Source organism: Ceratotherium simum, chromosome 11 (genome assembly GCF_057802395.1).
Source record: "Ceratotherium simum simum isolate JZ-2026a chromosome 11, ASM5780239v1, whole genome shotgun sequence".
In the NCBI taxonomy this organism is placed as follows: domain Eukaryota; kingdom Metazoa; phylum Chordata; class Mammalia; order Perissodactyla; family Rhinocerotidae; genus Ceratotherium; species Ceratotherium simum.
This window is the reverse complement of record NC_141910.1, coordinates 42,964,572-42,981,427: the sequence shown is the minus strand read 5'-3', so window position 1 is coordinate 42,981,427 and position 16,856 is coordinate 42,964,572. Positions and strand designations below refer to the sequence as shown.

The window sequence follows — 16,856 nt, the reverse complement described above, 5'->3', positions numbered from 1 at the left end:
ATGAATAAATGACCAAAATAGTCACTGAGATTAATTATATTTTCATTTTTACACCTCACTGATAAATATTACCACTAGAATGTTATAAGAAAGAAAGCATGGCCAAGACGTTTAGCTAGTTTTTATTAAAGCTTTTTAAAAATTGACATATAACATGTATTATGGCTAGTTTAAAAACCATTATTTTTTCGCTAAAATTACTAGCTTTATAGCTATAAAATTAGTATATGTTCACTATAGAAAATTCCAATCAATAGAGAAGTTTGGAAGGCAAAGTTCTCTTCCTTATCCAAACTATTACTCAATAATAAGCAATATCAATAGCTTGGCCTAAAATCTACCAGATGCTTTTATGTAGAGACATTTTATATAATGTATGCATGTATAGCACACACATAAAAACATAAATGGAATCATATTACACATACAATTCTGAAACTTCCCTTTCACACTTATCATGGACATCTTTCTACATCAAATTAGACAGCTTTAGCATATCATAATATTTGAATAATATTTCTGCTGTGTGCATCTACCAATTATGAAAGACATTTAAATAGTTTTCCCTTTTTCACTATTAAATCACTTTAGAATAAAAAAATACATTAGGTGGGAGACTATTCTAGAAATTGAATTAAATTCCAATGATGGAATCTTTTGCTAGACAGTGATCTCACATTTACCTGAACAACAGCTTTGTAAAAATGTTTAATTCAGAGTACTTGTGGTATTTTACAATTGTGAAAGAGAGAAATCTACTTCACTTAGATTCTTTTGGGGACAAGGCTGGGTTTAAATGTCTGAAGATAAACCACATTTTCTGTGGCTTGTATGCCCATTCTCATTCAGTAAGACAGGCCTCCTTGAGATTTCTGTTCCCACAATATGGCAAACGAGATAACCTGAAAATAACACCTAGAAATGACAGAAAAAAATATTTAAAATAATCTTTAAATGCCTAGCTAAGATCATAAACAGTAAGAGACTTTCCCAGGAGCCAAAAACACAGAGAACTGAAAAACAGAATGGTAAAAATGTGAAATATTCGAGCTGTCTCTTAGGAGAAGGCCAATCTTGGTAAGCTAGGGCTTTAGTTTTATCCCGTACATGGGAACAGATAAAAAAGCCAAAGGTCTGCAGAGAGGAGTTAAACACCCACACAAAACCAGAACCCTCAAGGGGCTACATCCTCATTAACAGAGTAGACAAGCACAAGGAGATGACTAGGGATTTTGTGTGTCATGGCCTGGGATCTGGATAGGGGAAAAACTTCTCCTAGAATGTCACCACAGACCTCTTCACTCAGGTTTAGGGTTCAAATATATATTGGAAACATTGGGGTCATTGGCGCCTCAGAAAAAAAAAAACAAACACTGTGGAAGGACACACACTCAAAAGCCATATGGAATTCCCACTGAAGATAACCTCAAAATTCGAAATTACGAAATAAATGAGAAAACAATTCAACTAAATGATATAATAGAATGTGGAAAGGTATTAAAGGCCAATATTAAACAGAAAGAAAAAACGTTCAATGGAAAACAGAGGAAAAAATCTATTATGGTGCAAAAATAAAAGGTTCTAACGTTAGGTCTTCAAAGAAAAAGTAAACAAAAGGAGAGGAGAAGGAGCTCATGAAAAATTGTAAATTCAAAATGTGCCCCCCACACTGCCCCCGTGGTAGTTTAAAATACGTCCAGGAATTCTTTGACACTTCCTCCTCAAGAGTTGAAACTTAATTCCCCTTCTGAGGGTGGGCTGGACAGAAATGACTTGCTTCTAAAGAACAAAAAATGGTGGAAGTGACAGTAAGCAGCTTCTGAGACTACATCATAAAAGGCTTTGTGGCTTCCTCCTTGTTCTCTGGGATCACTTGCTCTCGGGGAAGCCAGCTGCCATATCGTGAAGACATTCAAGCTGTCCTATGGAGAAATTCACATAGCAAAGAACTGAGACCTCCTGCCAACATCCATCAAGGAATTGAAGCCTGCTAACAACTGTGTAAGTGAACCATCTTGAAAGCAAATTCTCTAACCCTAATCAAGCCTTCAGATGACTGCAGTCTCAGGCAATAGCTTAATTGCAACCTCAAGAGAACCCCTGAACTAGAATCACTTAATTAAGCCATTCTTGAATTCTTGACCCTCAGAAACAGTGAGAAAATAAACAGTTGTTGCTTTAAGCTACCAAATTTTGGGATTATCTGTTATCCTGCAATAGATAATTAATACAGTTCCCCCTTTTAAGAAGATTTAAATGAAAAAATATCATAAAGTAAGTGATGGAATCAAGGTCAGTAAAACAAAATATTAAAATTGGTTTAAAGATACTTTAGAAATAAGTGGAAATAACAGAAAAAATAGGCTTTAGCCAAAAAAGAGGAAGTTCTTTGCAAAATTTGCATGACAGATCAAAACATGGTTTGTATACACCTGCAAAAAAACAAACAAAATCCCCACAAGTATTAGGGATATTAGAAAAGAGGGTAATCCAGGATATTACACTACTCCTCACAGAATGACAATGTGACGAAAGAGAGAGGAGAGAAGAGAAAGAGACACATAGAAAGAAATGAAGCTATGTGTTTTATATGGCTGTGCAAACAGACAGCACTGTAGACTAGCCAAAGAGGAGTACACAGTGCCAGGAGAAGGTCATTTTGTGGAAACTTCGGTGCATTCAAAAGAGTGAATACAGAGAAAGACAGGGTTTGGGGTTTTGTATAAGCATGTAAATCCCCAGCATATATGTTTAAGAATATGCAGGGTACTGCAAAGTTATCATTTCTTCTTCCATTGACCCAGTTGATTAGTGTAAACTAAATCAGTATTAAGAAATTCATATTACTTTGTTATTTCCATCATTTGGTCGAAATGGAATGATAACAATCATCACAACCTATTTCTGTAGCTAAATTGGTTTTCTTCCTTCTTAACAAAGAAAGCAGAATCAGACACCTACGACCAATCACATATATCTGATGGAATCACTAAACAATCTGAGAAAGACTAAAAAATAAGTATGCTTAAAAAACTAAAGATGCAAAAGAAGGAATGAAAAATTATAAGAAAAGAGTAAGACAAATAAAAAATGGAAGGAGATCTGAAATAGAACCAATTTCTAGAAATGAAAAATATAGTCATCAAAAATTAAAACCTAATGGATATACTAACCACAGCTGTAAAATCAGTAAACTGGAAGATAGATATGAGTTCCCTCAGTGCTCTACTGAGGGATAAAAAAGTGGAAATATGAAGTTAAGTTTAAGAGACATGGAGAAGATCTAAGATACATCTAATTGGAATTCTAGAAGGAGAGATCAGAGATACTGGGGGAGAAAATACTTGAAGAGAATAATTGATAACTGTCCAGACTTCATGAAAGAACTAAATTCTCAGAGTTAAACACTTTACATCCTAAGCAGAAAAAGTAAAAGTAAATCTACATTTAGATACCAGAAACACCAGAAATGAAAAGGAAAATCTTAAAAGCAATTAGAGAGAAAGGAAGATTACCTGCAAAGGATCAATCGTTAGACTAACAGAAGGTACCAACAGCTATAAAAGCTAGAACACAACAGTCTAAGATCTTCAAAAAGCTGACAGAAAATATCTGTCTATGTCCACTTAAACTATCACTTAAGAATGAGGGTCAAAGACAGTTTACCACCAGAAGAACCAGCTGAAAGAACTTTAGGAAGAAGGAAATTAAATCAATAAGTGAGGGAAACAGCAGTAGAGAAATTAGTCCCAAAGAAGAAAAGGGGGGAATATAACATAGTTAAGATGTCCATACTCCCTAAAGCAATCTATAGATTCAGTGCAATCCCTATCAAAGTTCCAAAGTTCTATTTTTTCACAGAAATAGAACAAAGAATCCTAAAATTTCTATGGAACAACAAAAGACCCCGAATAGCTAAAGGAATCCTGAGAAAAAAGAACAAAGATGGAGGTATCACACTCCCTGATTTCAAAATATACTACAAAGCTATAGTAACCAAAACAGCATGGTACTGGCACAAAAACAGACACACAGATCAATGGAATAGAATCGAAAGCCCAGAAATAAACCCACACATCTATGGACAGCTAATCTTTGACAAAGGAGCCAAGAACATACAATGGGGAAAAGAAAGTCTCTTCAACAAATGGTGTTGGGAAAACTGGATAGCCATATGCAAAAAAATGAAAGTAGACCCTTACCTTACACCATACACAAAAATTAACTCCAAATGGATTAAAGACCTGAATGTAAGACCTGAAATTATGAAACTTCTAGAAGAAAACAGGCAGTACGCTCTTCGACATCGGTCTTAGCAAGATATTTTCAAGCAGCATGTCTGACCGGGCAAGAGAAACAATAGAAAAAATAAACAAATGGGACTACATCAAACTAAAAAGCTTCTGCACAGCAAAGGAAACCATCCACAAAACGAAAAGACAACCTAACAATTGGGAGAAGATATTTGCAAACCATACATCTGATAAGGGCTTAATCTCCAAAATATATAAAGAACTCATGCATCTCAACAACAAAAAAACTACCAACCCAATTAAAAAATGGGCAAAAGACCTGAACAGACATTTCTCCAAAGAAGATATACAGATGGCCAACAGACACATGAAAAGATGTTCAAAATCATTAACTGTCAGGGAAATGCAAATCAAAACTACAATGAGATATCACCTCACGCCCGTCAGAATGGCTATAATTAACAAGACAGGAAACAGCATGTGTTGGAGAGGATGTGGAGAGAAGGGAACTCTCATACACTGCTGGTGGGAGTGCAAACTGGTGCAGCCACTCTGGAAAACAGTATGGAGATTCCTCAAAAAATCAAGGATAGAACTACCATATGATCCAGCTATTCCACTGTTGGGCATTTATCCAAAGAACTTGAAAATACCAATTTGTAAAGGTACATGCACCCCTGTGTTCACTGCAGCGTTATTCACAATAGCCAAGACTTGGAAGCAACCTAAGTGCCCATCAAGGGATGAATGGATAAAGAAGCTGGTATATATACACAATGGAATACTACTCAGCCATAAGAAACGATGAAATCCAGCCATTTGTGACAACATGGATGGACATTGAAGGTATAATGCAAAGTGAAATAAGTCAGAGGGAGAAGGTCAAACACCGTATGATTTCCTTCATTAAGTAGTAGATAATAACAACAATAAACAAACACATAGGGACAGAGATTGGATTGGTGGTTACCAGAGGGGAAGGGGGGAGGGAGGAGGGTGAAAGGGATAATTTGGTACATGTGTGTGGTGATGGGTTGTAATTAGTATTTTGGTGGTGAACATGATGTAATCTATGCAGAAATAGAAGTACAATGATGTACACCTGAAATTTTTACAATGTCATAAACCAATGTTACTGCAATAAACAAAAAAAACAAAAAAAAAGGGGGGGGGAATAGCATTTTAAATTTATAACATAGAAATTAAAAGCTTCTAGAAATACTGTATTTGTTCTGCAATGCAAAATAATGCCAAACATTTCTCAATTTTCACTGAAGCTTTGAAGTCAAAATGTTATTAATAAAAAAGAAAAATTTCTCAAATATAAAGAACAGCCACACTTAACAAAAAATATTCTCATAAAAGAAATAACTTGTCATACAGCAGAAATGTTCTCAGGTTCTTTCAACTGGCTTTCAAGACTCTCCATATCTGACCCCACTTTCCAAATATATACCCCCAGACCAATAAAAGAAATCTCACGTCACACCTTCAACTCTACTGTTGTTTCATCTCCTAGAATGTAGTTCTTTGTCTTCTTTCTACTCAAAGTTTACCTATCTTTTAAAGACCAATTTAAAGCCCACTTTCTTTGTTAGCCTTCTAAAACAATTCCAGAAAATCTATCCTTTCCTTTTACCTAATTCAACTGTAGTTAGTAGTACATTAAAATACTATTATGTCAACCTTTATGTTAAGTAAAATCTTTACCAATAAGATACAGTGAAGTGAAGTGAAATGGAAACAGTAAAATTCCTACCCAAATAGTCTTCTGAAACATCTGCTTTCTTACAATCAGCCCCTAAAATTACTTAAGAGGCCTCAAACTAGAAAATATGAGCCCAAATTCTATATGAAAAAATGAGAAAATTTTTCCAAAATATTTTTTCAGAAAATTGACATCATGAATTATTAGGACATTATTTTATTCTACATTAATCGAAAAGCACACCTCCAGCAAAAGAATAAACCTACTCTGCAGTTTGTGACAATAATTCATTAACAGAACCAGAACAGGAAAGAGAGAGGAAGAAAAGATAGTAAACAGCGTTTATTTTACTTTACAAGTCTCTCTTATACAAGCCATTGAAACCTCAACAAAAAATGTTTTAATAATTTCTTAATTCCCCAGAATCTACCATCTAAGAGAGTAAACATTTATCTAAGAGAGTAAACATTTAATTGATGCTTCTTGAATACATGAGAGCAAAGTCAATTATCTTTGTATTCACACTACTCATATATCAACTGGATATTCTTTTGGCTTATTATTAGCCATCGAGGTCTTTGCATGTTTTCTATAAGTCTGAGTTTGAAATTTCAAACTAACTAAATATAATATGCCTTCTTTAGAATTAGCAAATAATTCAATCACATATAATTTTCCAACTTATAAAGCAAATGCTCCTTTCTCATATATCTTAAAACTTTTATGTATCCAAATAACATAATGATAAAATATACTTTCCTCAAAACAACATTAATGTTTTAATATAATAAATAACTATATTTTAAGAAATTCTGCTTAATCTCTATAAAATATAACTTTGGTCTTACCATGATAAATATCCTGTAAAGAACCACCTCCACAAAACTCCATGCAAATCCAAAGTTTATCTCGCCTACAAAGAGAAAATAAGCATGTATCACATTTTCATGATTAAAATTATTTGAGGTAACTATTTTAAGGTTGTATGCTATAACCTTGAAAAACCACATAAATGCAATGTGCTATGTAAGAAAAAAGCTAGTTAATCTCTATGAGTAAACAAGTTACCTAACATAATGTGTTACTTTAACTCAATCCATGATTTTAATCCTTAAAATACACCATTTGTAGGATATAAAGATGTCATCAGGCAAATCCAAATAAGAGAAAATTTCCCTTCAGTTAAAAACTTCCCCTCCCCCAGTTTACCCATCTACCCCATGACATTATAAAACCTAAATGTTAATTAAAAGGCTCATATGAAAAATTATGTAGAAGATTCATCACAGAATGGCAGTACATCTCAAAGTATATCACTTTGATAGCACTCTCATTAACAAAGCAAAGAGTAACTTTACCCTCTCATCTAGATTCAACAAAGATCTTTCCAAAATAATCTGTTAAAATTTATTACTCACTTGTCTTTAGACAGCATCTCTCTCACACTCACATTGTAAGATATCACAATGATAGTCATAGGGGAAATAATGAGCAAAGATTTAATAGCTTATTCCTTTGTTCATTCTTTTGTTCAATCATTCATAACTTCATCTCAAAATGCACTATTCTCGGGGGGCAGAGGATGGAATAGAAAGTCTCTGAACTCAACAAGCTTAGTCTAACGCAGAAGAAAGATTCTGCCTTAATAATATGTCTCTTTCACCACTGAATTCACCGTGCCTAGAAGAATATCCAGCAAATGAATATTTGTTCCATAAACGAATGAATGCAGGACTGACTGAAAGAATAAACAAATCAATTAGATAAAGGGTCAGCAAACTATGGCCAGTGGGCCTAATCTAGCCTGCTGCCTCATTTTGTACAGCCCAGGAATTAAGAATGGTTTTTATATTTTTAAATGGTTGGGGGCGGGGGGAGAATCAAAGGAAGAACAGTGCTTCTTGACACATGAAAATCTTATGAAATTCAAATTTTAGTATCCATATAAAGTTTTATTGGAACACAATTACACTCATTCATTTACATATTATCTGTGGCTGCTTTTGTACTAAAACAGCAGAGTTGAGTAGCCACACACAAAGCCCACAAAGCCTAAAATATTTACTATAGGGTCCTTTACAGAAAAGGTTTGCTAACCCCTGGATTAGATTATAGTTTGATTAGTGCATAATCCAGGCATGTATAAAGTCCTGTGAGAAGCCAGAGGTAAGAATACGCAGGAAAATCAAGGGAAGTTTTTAGGGAGGAGATAACACTTGAGTTGGGTCTAGAAGTTAAAGTAGGAATTCACCACGGAGAGACAGGAAAGGGGCCTATACAAAAGAATGAAAATGTCAAAGACGACGACACATTTGAGAGACCGTGGGTGATGTTGTGTGAGTTTGAACACAGGCTACCTGAAGAGACAAGGGTAGGAAATGAAGCTAGAATAGGCTGGGGTCACACTGTAAAACAATGCTTGGTTTGTAGACTCCTCAGTTTAGTTACCTTCATTTGGATGGTCTCTAGTTTGTCAATGTCTCTTAAAATGCGGCACCCAAAATCAAGTACTATTCTGAGTGTTGAACGAACAGTGCATTAAAAAGTGAAGTTGTTCTCAGGAGTGTATCACATATGGCGGCGGTGGGGAGATTAACCAGATTTGAGAAGTGAGCTGCCTTGGATGGGTACAGGATACAATGAGGGAACACAAGTTCTCAGAGTGTGAAGGTCAGCTAACTTGCAGTACAGAGTAAAAAAGTACCACGATTCTAGAGGTAGTAAAGCCCAGAAGAAATCTGAAGCCACTGAGCATCTAAAATTCACAGGTGGTCCACATACCAATGAAACTGAGGCATGACAGCTGATGGTGAAGTATGAGCTAGCTGCCCAGTGGCCTGGTTTTAAGAACTCTGAGAATGGACGTCTGGGGCTGGCAGATGTGTGGTCTTATCCAAAACAATGAAGGCACTTACGACTGGAGATTTCTACAAAGGGAGAAGTTTAAATCTCCCAGAGAATCTAACAATTATTTCCTTTATTTGAACACTTGTATTTTATTAATTTGGCTAAAGGCTGTCTTCAGTTTCTTAGCAACTGCATTAAACTGCTGATTTACAGTTTGAAGTTAACTAAAACCTCTGGATCTTTTTAATGTAAAAGATGGTCAGATGAGTTTTCTCTCCAGCTCCATATCTGTATAAGTGGGTCACTTAAACTATGCATAGGACTGTCCTTATTTGCTAAATCTCATTCTTAAAAAAAAAAAAAAAAAAGGTAGTTTTGAATCACATCCCTTTGTTTCTGACATGTAACTTATTAGCTCTCTGACTGTTATACTTGAAAATACTTCAGCATAGACAGTGTGACACCGATTTCTAATTGGAAATACACTGCCCCCCACACACTCCAGAAGTGGTTGGTTGGGAAGACCCTAATCAATCTACCCTCCAGAGGCAGCTATCACAAGGGCTTTGGTTATAAGCTATTTTCACTTGCACTAGTGAGTTTACTAATGAGCTTAAGGAATGTCAGAAATATTTTTTTCCACTAGTGACATGAATGGTGCTCTAACTACATAAGATTACTTAGAATTACCATTTGGCACCTCTCTGCCTTTGCTTAAACCGAGGAGTAAGACTCTGGCAAGTCCATCAACCAATGTTCCTCGGAATAATGCTTAGGCTCCAATTTGATATGAGTAACTCCGGATTCCACTGCCTGATCTCTCTAGGTGAGCTGGATCCTTCCTCTGAACAGTGGTTCTCAAAGTGCGGTCTGGGGGCCCCTGAGATCCTTTAAGGGGGTCAGCAAGGTGAAGCCATTTTCATAATAACACTAAGAAATCACTTGCCCTTTGCATTATTCTTCTCTCATGAGAATACAGTGGAGTTTTCCAGAGGCTACCGGCAGTATGATGGTGATGGTGATGGTGGTGATGGTGGTGATGATGATGATGATGATGATGATGATGATGATGTCATTCCTCTGACAGCTACTGGAATAAGTGCTTATGTATTCTTGCATTTCAAATGTTCTAATATGATAAATATCAATAGATATAACCCACATAAACAAAGGCTCTCTGGGGTACTCAATAATTTTTAAGAGTGTAAAATAAAAGAGGTTTTAAGACCAAAATGTTTGAGAATCACTGCTGTAAAATATTTTCACATCTGCCATACGTGAATCTTTCATGTAGAATACCTGTCCCAAGTGCTTAAGGGACACACAGTGGGGACTTCTGATGAAAATTGGTTGAATGGTTATTTTGGGGTCTGCTTAGGATAAAATGAAATGACATGCAAAGTGCTTAGTAAAGGAACATACAATAAATATAAGCTGTTTTCTCCTCCTTTTGTTATAATTTATCTTGTAGTGTATTTATGTAAATAACCTTAAATTGCTTCTGGAACTCGGTGAAAGTGTAAATAAATAAAATTGACTTTTTTTTTTTAAGAAAAATAATAGAAGAGAGATGGGGTTGATCTGACATGGCTTCTTACTCAAGTCACGCTAATCACTACTTCTTTCTTATAAAAGCTCACTAATTATCCGATTAATAATTTATCTTAGATGTTTCTTGGGGATGGATGACTGCAGGTTTAATAGTCTGTATTTTCTAGAAATCACCTTTTCCTTTGGCAAATTGGTCATTGCTGACCACTAACTTTCTTTGGACACTTCTCCTATTTGTCAAAAGACACTCACTGATAGTGGGTGACAATCAGATTTGCTAAATTTTCAGTATAATGAGATAGTTTATATAAATCTAAAAGCTTAGATTCATTTAAAATGTCTAGCTACTCTATAATTATCTACTCACCTATCTTGTGCTTCAATTCCTTCTTAAGAATGCTTTTCCTACCCTTTCCAATTTGAAAACAATTCTACTTGGTAGAGAAAAAAGACGCAGGAAATGAGTCCTCTGCTTTCTTATATATTACAACATATTCTACTTGAAGCTGGTCTACCCCCATTTTCCACCTTGCTTAAAAACAAAATTTTCTATTCATTCTATGTAAAATAGCTTTCCAACTTACAGACAGAGAAAGAGATCAGGAATATATATATACATATATTAGTACTTTACTTTTTAAGATGCCTAAAATACTTTACCTTTATAACATTCTATTTAGTTAAGCCTGGTATTATCAAAAAAGCTTGAATATTCAGAGTCAATGAGAAAAACGACTTCCATCTGTTCCATGAATGTCTCTCTTGCGATGATAAATCTGCATTTGCTTTTGGTCATTCACCAAGCCATCTGCCTAACAGGAAAGGACTTGAGTCCATCAGCCCATTTTAGGCAGGCCAATAAATTATAAAATCTTTGTCCCTAGGTATCTGAATTGAAATAGAATTAACCACTGAGGTACATATTCAATGTATAACTATTAATTCCCTGACTCAACAACTCCTTGGAATTTTTTTTCTTATTCTCTAAAATTATCTTTATATCTTACAAGGTATAGAAAAATAAGGAGGAGGGAAAAAAGTTCACTATTTTCATCTTCTAGTTTGACGTTTACCAGGATATACACACACTAACAGTCTAATAACTATTTCATTGAACTGAAAATCTTATAATTTCAAAAACACACTTTTTAATCCTCCCACACTTTGTCACGCTTCACAGACTTAAAACTGATGGAACAAACTAAGTACAATCATTTATATATTTTGCCCAAATATAACATGATTTAAAAAGTAAAATAAAATTTGAGCAAGATCACGAAGAATCAGCAGCTCTAGAATGTCTGCTAGAAACTGGCACACCAAGTCATTCTCCCTGGGACAGGACGGCTAGCCACGCCCCACACTGCAGTCCCCTGATCCCTGTACTTCACTGTGGGTTATCTCGCTGACCAAAGCACTTGCCAATGGCTATTCCACTATATTCAGCAAAATAATTCAACTTTATCCTTCACCGTCAATGTGGAAAATAAAAAGTTCAAAAACTGCTAGATGTTTTAATATAGGATAACTTATTTAATGTGAGTTGAACTTAAGATGTTTTGGTTCATTTTTAAACAGAAATGCAAAAACTACTGCATTCCAAAAAGTTATAGGTAACCTCTCCATCTGCTTCCCCTTTAACAATGAGGGGGCAGCTCTGTCCTCAGGGTGATACAAGGTGAACTATTTCTCTATGATTATACCTAACACTAGTTCAGCATATTTTCTAAAGAGTGGGTCACTGAACAGTAATCCTATGTGAAACATGCTTCCAGAAAGAAATCACTGTAAAGCTAAATCAGTTTTAGAAATGCCACATATTAGTCTTCTCGTGGAGATTAACAAGGCCACTGGTATATTAAAGGCTCTGAGAAATCCTGCAGTGAGCAAGAGGAGGGGGAAACAAAATGAAAGGAGGAAGGGAAGGAGGAGGAGTTGGAGTTGAAGGAAAAGGTGGGGAGAGGAGGAGGAAGAGAAGAAAGAGGGGGAAGAAGGGGGATGGAGCAAGTTGGGAAGGGGAGATGGGGGAAGAAGAAGAAGGAAAAAGAAGAGGCAGCATGGGGAGAGGGAGGATGAGGAAGAGAAAGAAGAAATAAAACTTCTCTAATTTTGTTTAGTTCACTATTTCCTCAAATTATTTTTTCCATAGACCCATTTTTTTTCAAAGCACATATCAGCATCCCTCAAACTAATGTTCTATAGAAAACACCCTAGCAATTCTAGGATAAGGTAGTATCTCTTAAAGCAGTTCCACTAAATTTTCTGCTTAAAGTAGTGTTCTCAACTGGGGGTGCTTGTTCCCCCAAAGAACATCTGGCAATGTCTGGAGACATTTTTGGTTGTCACAGTTGGGAAGATGCTACTGGCATGTAGTAGAGGCCAGCGACGCTGCTAACCACCCTCCAAGGCATTTGAACTAACTACTATCACTACTACCGCTACTGCCATTGAAGGAAAGGATTTGAATGATGTGGTTTGAATCAGTGTAAACAGAAAACTAAAAGCAAAAGAGGAACATTAGCGGAAAACAGTGAAAGCCGGATGAAGGATTTTAGTTTAGCTAATGGTATTGTACCAATGTTTTGACAAATGTACCATGGTTACGTAAGATGTTAACATTAGGGAGAGCTGAGTGAATGATACTCAGAGAACTCTCTGTACTATCTTTGCAACTTTTATGTAAATCTAACATATTCCAAAATTAAAAGTTTCTTTTTTTAAAAAAAAGAGTAGCTGGGTATAAATTAAAGTGACTTAACCGTTATCTTTCTTTTCATTGTGTGAGCATTCAAAAAGGCATCTCCAGTTAAGATCCTGTGGTTTTCCTCCCCAGCCCTGTCTCTGGCTCTAGAAAAAAATTTCTCTCTGTTTCTGTATAACTCAAGCGATTACCATCTCTTTCCTGGATTACTGTAATAAATTTAACTGAACTCCTTGTCTTAATCCCTATACCCCAAGTCCAGACAGAATATACTACCCTCTGTGTTAAAACCTGTCAACAAGTATGCTCAATACTTACAGGTCCTAATTAAGGCATAAAGGTTCCTTTTTTGCTTACATCCTCACGCCTTACCTACTGCAACTATACCCTTTCCCTTCAAGCTCTGAGACTATATTAGCTATCTCCTGAATACTTTATGATTTTTCATGCATGCATTCCCTTTGTCAGAAATTATAATTTTCTACACACATACACACACTATCTACACACACACACACACACTATAGTAAATGCCTACTAATCCTTTAGCACCCAGTATTTAGGAAATACATCATTCATAGAGCTCTCTCTGATGCCCTTACTATGACAAAATTAGATATTCTACCTTCTTTACCACTTTGTGTCTTACATCGAAATTATTAATGCTCCTAGCATATTACATTGCAATTATTTGTTCATGTCTATTTCTTCTATTAGATTATAATCTCTTTAAAAGCAGGGACTATGTTTTATCTATCTTTACCTCTTCAGAAATCAATACAACACTCTATATATCCTAAAAAACAATTAAGAACACTTTGTAAATGATGGTGATTTACAAATATGTTATTATTATGAGATAAATTATACTCATCTAAACTAGCACTCTGTATTTCAAGGGTTTAAAATATCTGATCTAAATAAAACTGTTGTTACTGTATGGACCTGCTCTTCTACTGGCTTATCTTTTGAGGAGCATTTGTTATTATGCAACCTGAGCTTTAAGAGTTTAAACTGGAGAGAAATGTCTCCATTTTCTTAATTTATTCTTAAAAGATATGCTGGGCTAAGGAAGGCTTAGAAGGAAGCTCAAGTTAAAACCATTCTTTGCTTAAAAGAAGCAACAGTTAAGCTCTACTGGGAATAAAGAATAGGTCTACGATGATTTCAATCTGTTGCTTTATAAATACACACACACACATACACAGATAAAAATACACACCAAACCAGGACTATTTACTTCAAATTTTACACTTTCAGGGAAAAGTTTTGTCTACCCAATTCTTTTTGTACAGTATGTGTAATTAGGCACTTAATAAACACAGGCTTTTAAAGATACTGAAGAGCAGAGTAGGTAAGGCCCTGTTAAGAAGAATGCTAGGTATTCTGTTTTACAGGAGCTCAGTCTCAGTATTTGTTTCTTCAAGAAGTGAGCATAGCTACTCTGTTATAAAACAGGCTTCTGAACTTATAATTATACGCTGGTCACCTATTCAGTAAATTCAGAGGTTAAGTCTGATTCCCTGAGGGGAATATTTATTAATAGTCAAACCACATTAACCCAATTTCCTCAATTTTTTTGTCTAAATTTGTTTTAATAGGTTATAACAGCAACACGATGGAAGAAAGTTGCTACGAACAGTATATATTTTAGGGGGGGTTGAAGTTCCTTGCCTTTTATAAAAAATCATTCAGTAAGGAGAAAGAATCCAAGAAACCAGGTTCCCTTTGAGACTAAATCTGGCCTTCTGGGCTAAGTAATATGTACAGTACACCAAAAAGACAGCGAACTAGGTATCTGCAGAGCCAGGTTTAAATCCCAGCACCAACAATGAGTAGGTGGATAACCTAATGAAGTCATTTATCCAGCACTCCATTTTCTCATCTGGAAAAAAGAGTGGGCTAGGTGACAAGATCTCTTAGTCCCCTCCAGCTCTAATACCCTACAAGTCTAATAATTAGTATTCCATACTCCAAATTTGGCTGAGTTTGGACTTTAATTAAAGAATAAGGGAAGAATCTCTATAAAAGAGCTAGAGAAAGAGGATTAATTGCTGTTTTATATTATACTACTATCTGCTTTCATATCACTTTCATCAGCTACATCAGTTACACAATAAAATCATCTACTTAAACCGATATTTCCTATCTTAGATCATACAACTCCAAACAAACATAGCTCTACTGAAAAAATGACTCTAATTTTGTCTGTTTTATCTTGGTTTATGGGCAGTTTTGCTCTTTGTATTCTTATATTTGGATTAAAATAAAAGCACTCTTTGAAAAAACTTCATCGAGCTATACACAAAACGAATTTGTGCACTTTTCTGTATGTACATTATATGCTTCAATATAAAAAGTTCACTTTCAAAAAAGGATATTCAAAATATAGTCAGAATACACATTTCCTGAAATCTACAAGTAAGTATAATTTTTGTTAAGCACACCCTCAAACTGGCTCTCTTGGAGCATGCCTAGAAGTGAAGGTTAATGGGTGTCTTACTAAAGAGTTGTGGTATTTTGCCCTAAAGCCACAGCTAAGACTTATCAACAAAAATGGATACAAACCCAAGAAGAATTCTGTATTTTGGTGAGTAGCAAGATCAAACGTTTTGCTGCCTAACCTGCATGGGAAGGCTCTTCCCTAAATAACCCAGAAGGTCAAATGTCCAGTTTAGTATTTGTTTGTTTGTTTTGGGGGTGGGGTGGGGAGTGCCTTTGGAAGTCTGTTTGGTTGGCTCTTTTGGCAAGGAAGTTAGAAAGGCTAAGTCAAAAGTCATGTGATCCATGAGCACAATATCATACAAAGAACTAGAACCTTACTCTGTCAATAACTTGAAATGTGAGTGTAAACTAAATACTTGATGTTAAACTCTCTCAAGCATCTTACTTATAAAACGGAAATAACATCTTTCAGAGTAATATTGCTAACAGCGTTGTTGAAAAGACAAATGAAGCAGTAACACGATGGTACTTAAGCATTTATTATGTTCTAAGTGCTGTTCTTAACACTTAACATGCATTTACCCATTACCCTTGTAGCTATCCCATCAGGTATATATTATCATCATCCCCATTTTATAGATGAGGAAACGAACGCACAGAGTGGTTAAGTAATTTACCGTAAGTCAAATACAGTTAATAAGTGATTGAGTCAGGACTCAACCAACCCAAACAATCTGACTTCAGAACTTAAGCTCTTAACTATCAAATATACTTTTGTCTCTATGGCAAAAAGATCATGTTCTTTTCACCATACAAAGGTTGCCATATAAATGGATGGAGCTATCCTGGAATAACAGGTTAGGCTTTGGATGGTCCCACAGTTCTAGAAGACTCAAGCATGTTTGAGAAGTACTCTTAGATCAAAGGAAAACACAAAAACTCTTTAAAAGACCTGTTTGGGGCCGGCCCGGTGGCGCAGCAGTGCACGTGCTCTGCTTTGGCGGCCCAGGGTTTGCACATTTGGATCCCAGGCACGCACCAACGCACTGCTTGTCAAGCCATGCTGTGGTGGAGTCCCAGATAAAGTAGAGGAAGATGGGCACAGATGTGAGCCCAGGGCCAATCTTCCTCAGCAAAAAAAGAGGAGGATTGGCAGAGGATGTTAGCTCAGGGCTGATCTTCCTCAGCAAAAAAGAAAAAAAAAAAAAAGAAGAAGAAAAGACCTGTTTGCCCTTGTGGGGGAAAAGCTTTGTAATGCTTCTCCTAATTGAGTCTAAGTAGGTCATTTTATTAGGACCAATAACAATAAAACAAATTGTTTTGAAGTGATGATTTTTTTCTTTTTTTGGTG

The 16,856-nt window shown here is 35.7% G+C and overlaps 1 protein-coding gene across 5 annotated transcripts in view; it reads right to left on the bottom strand.

Moving 5' to 3' along the window:
• The window catches only part of MAP4K3 (mitogen-activated protein kinase kinase kinase kinase 3), a 200,282-nt gene that overhangs the window by 75,966 nt on the left and 107,460 nt on the right, over positions 1-16,856 (bottom strand). For all 5 annotated transcript variants that reach the window (XR_015553666.1, XM_087436855.1, XM_087436856.1 and 2 more), the window contains exon 4: positions 6,810-6,874. Coding sequence is in view for 4 of the 5 variants with exons in the window: in XM_087436855.1 (XP_087292981.1) it covers positions 6,810-6,874 (65 nt within the window). In the remaining variant the exon portion in view is untranslated. The remainder of the gene's footprint in view (positions 1-6,809; positions 6,875-16,856) is intronic.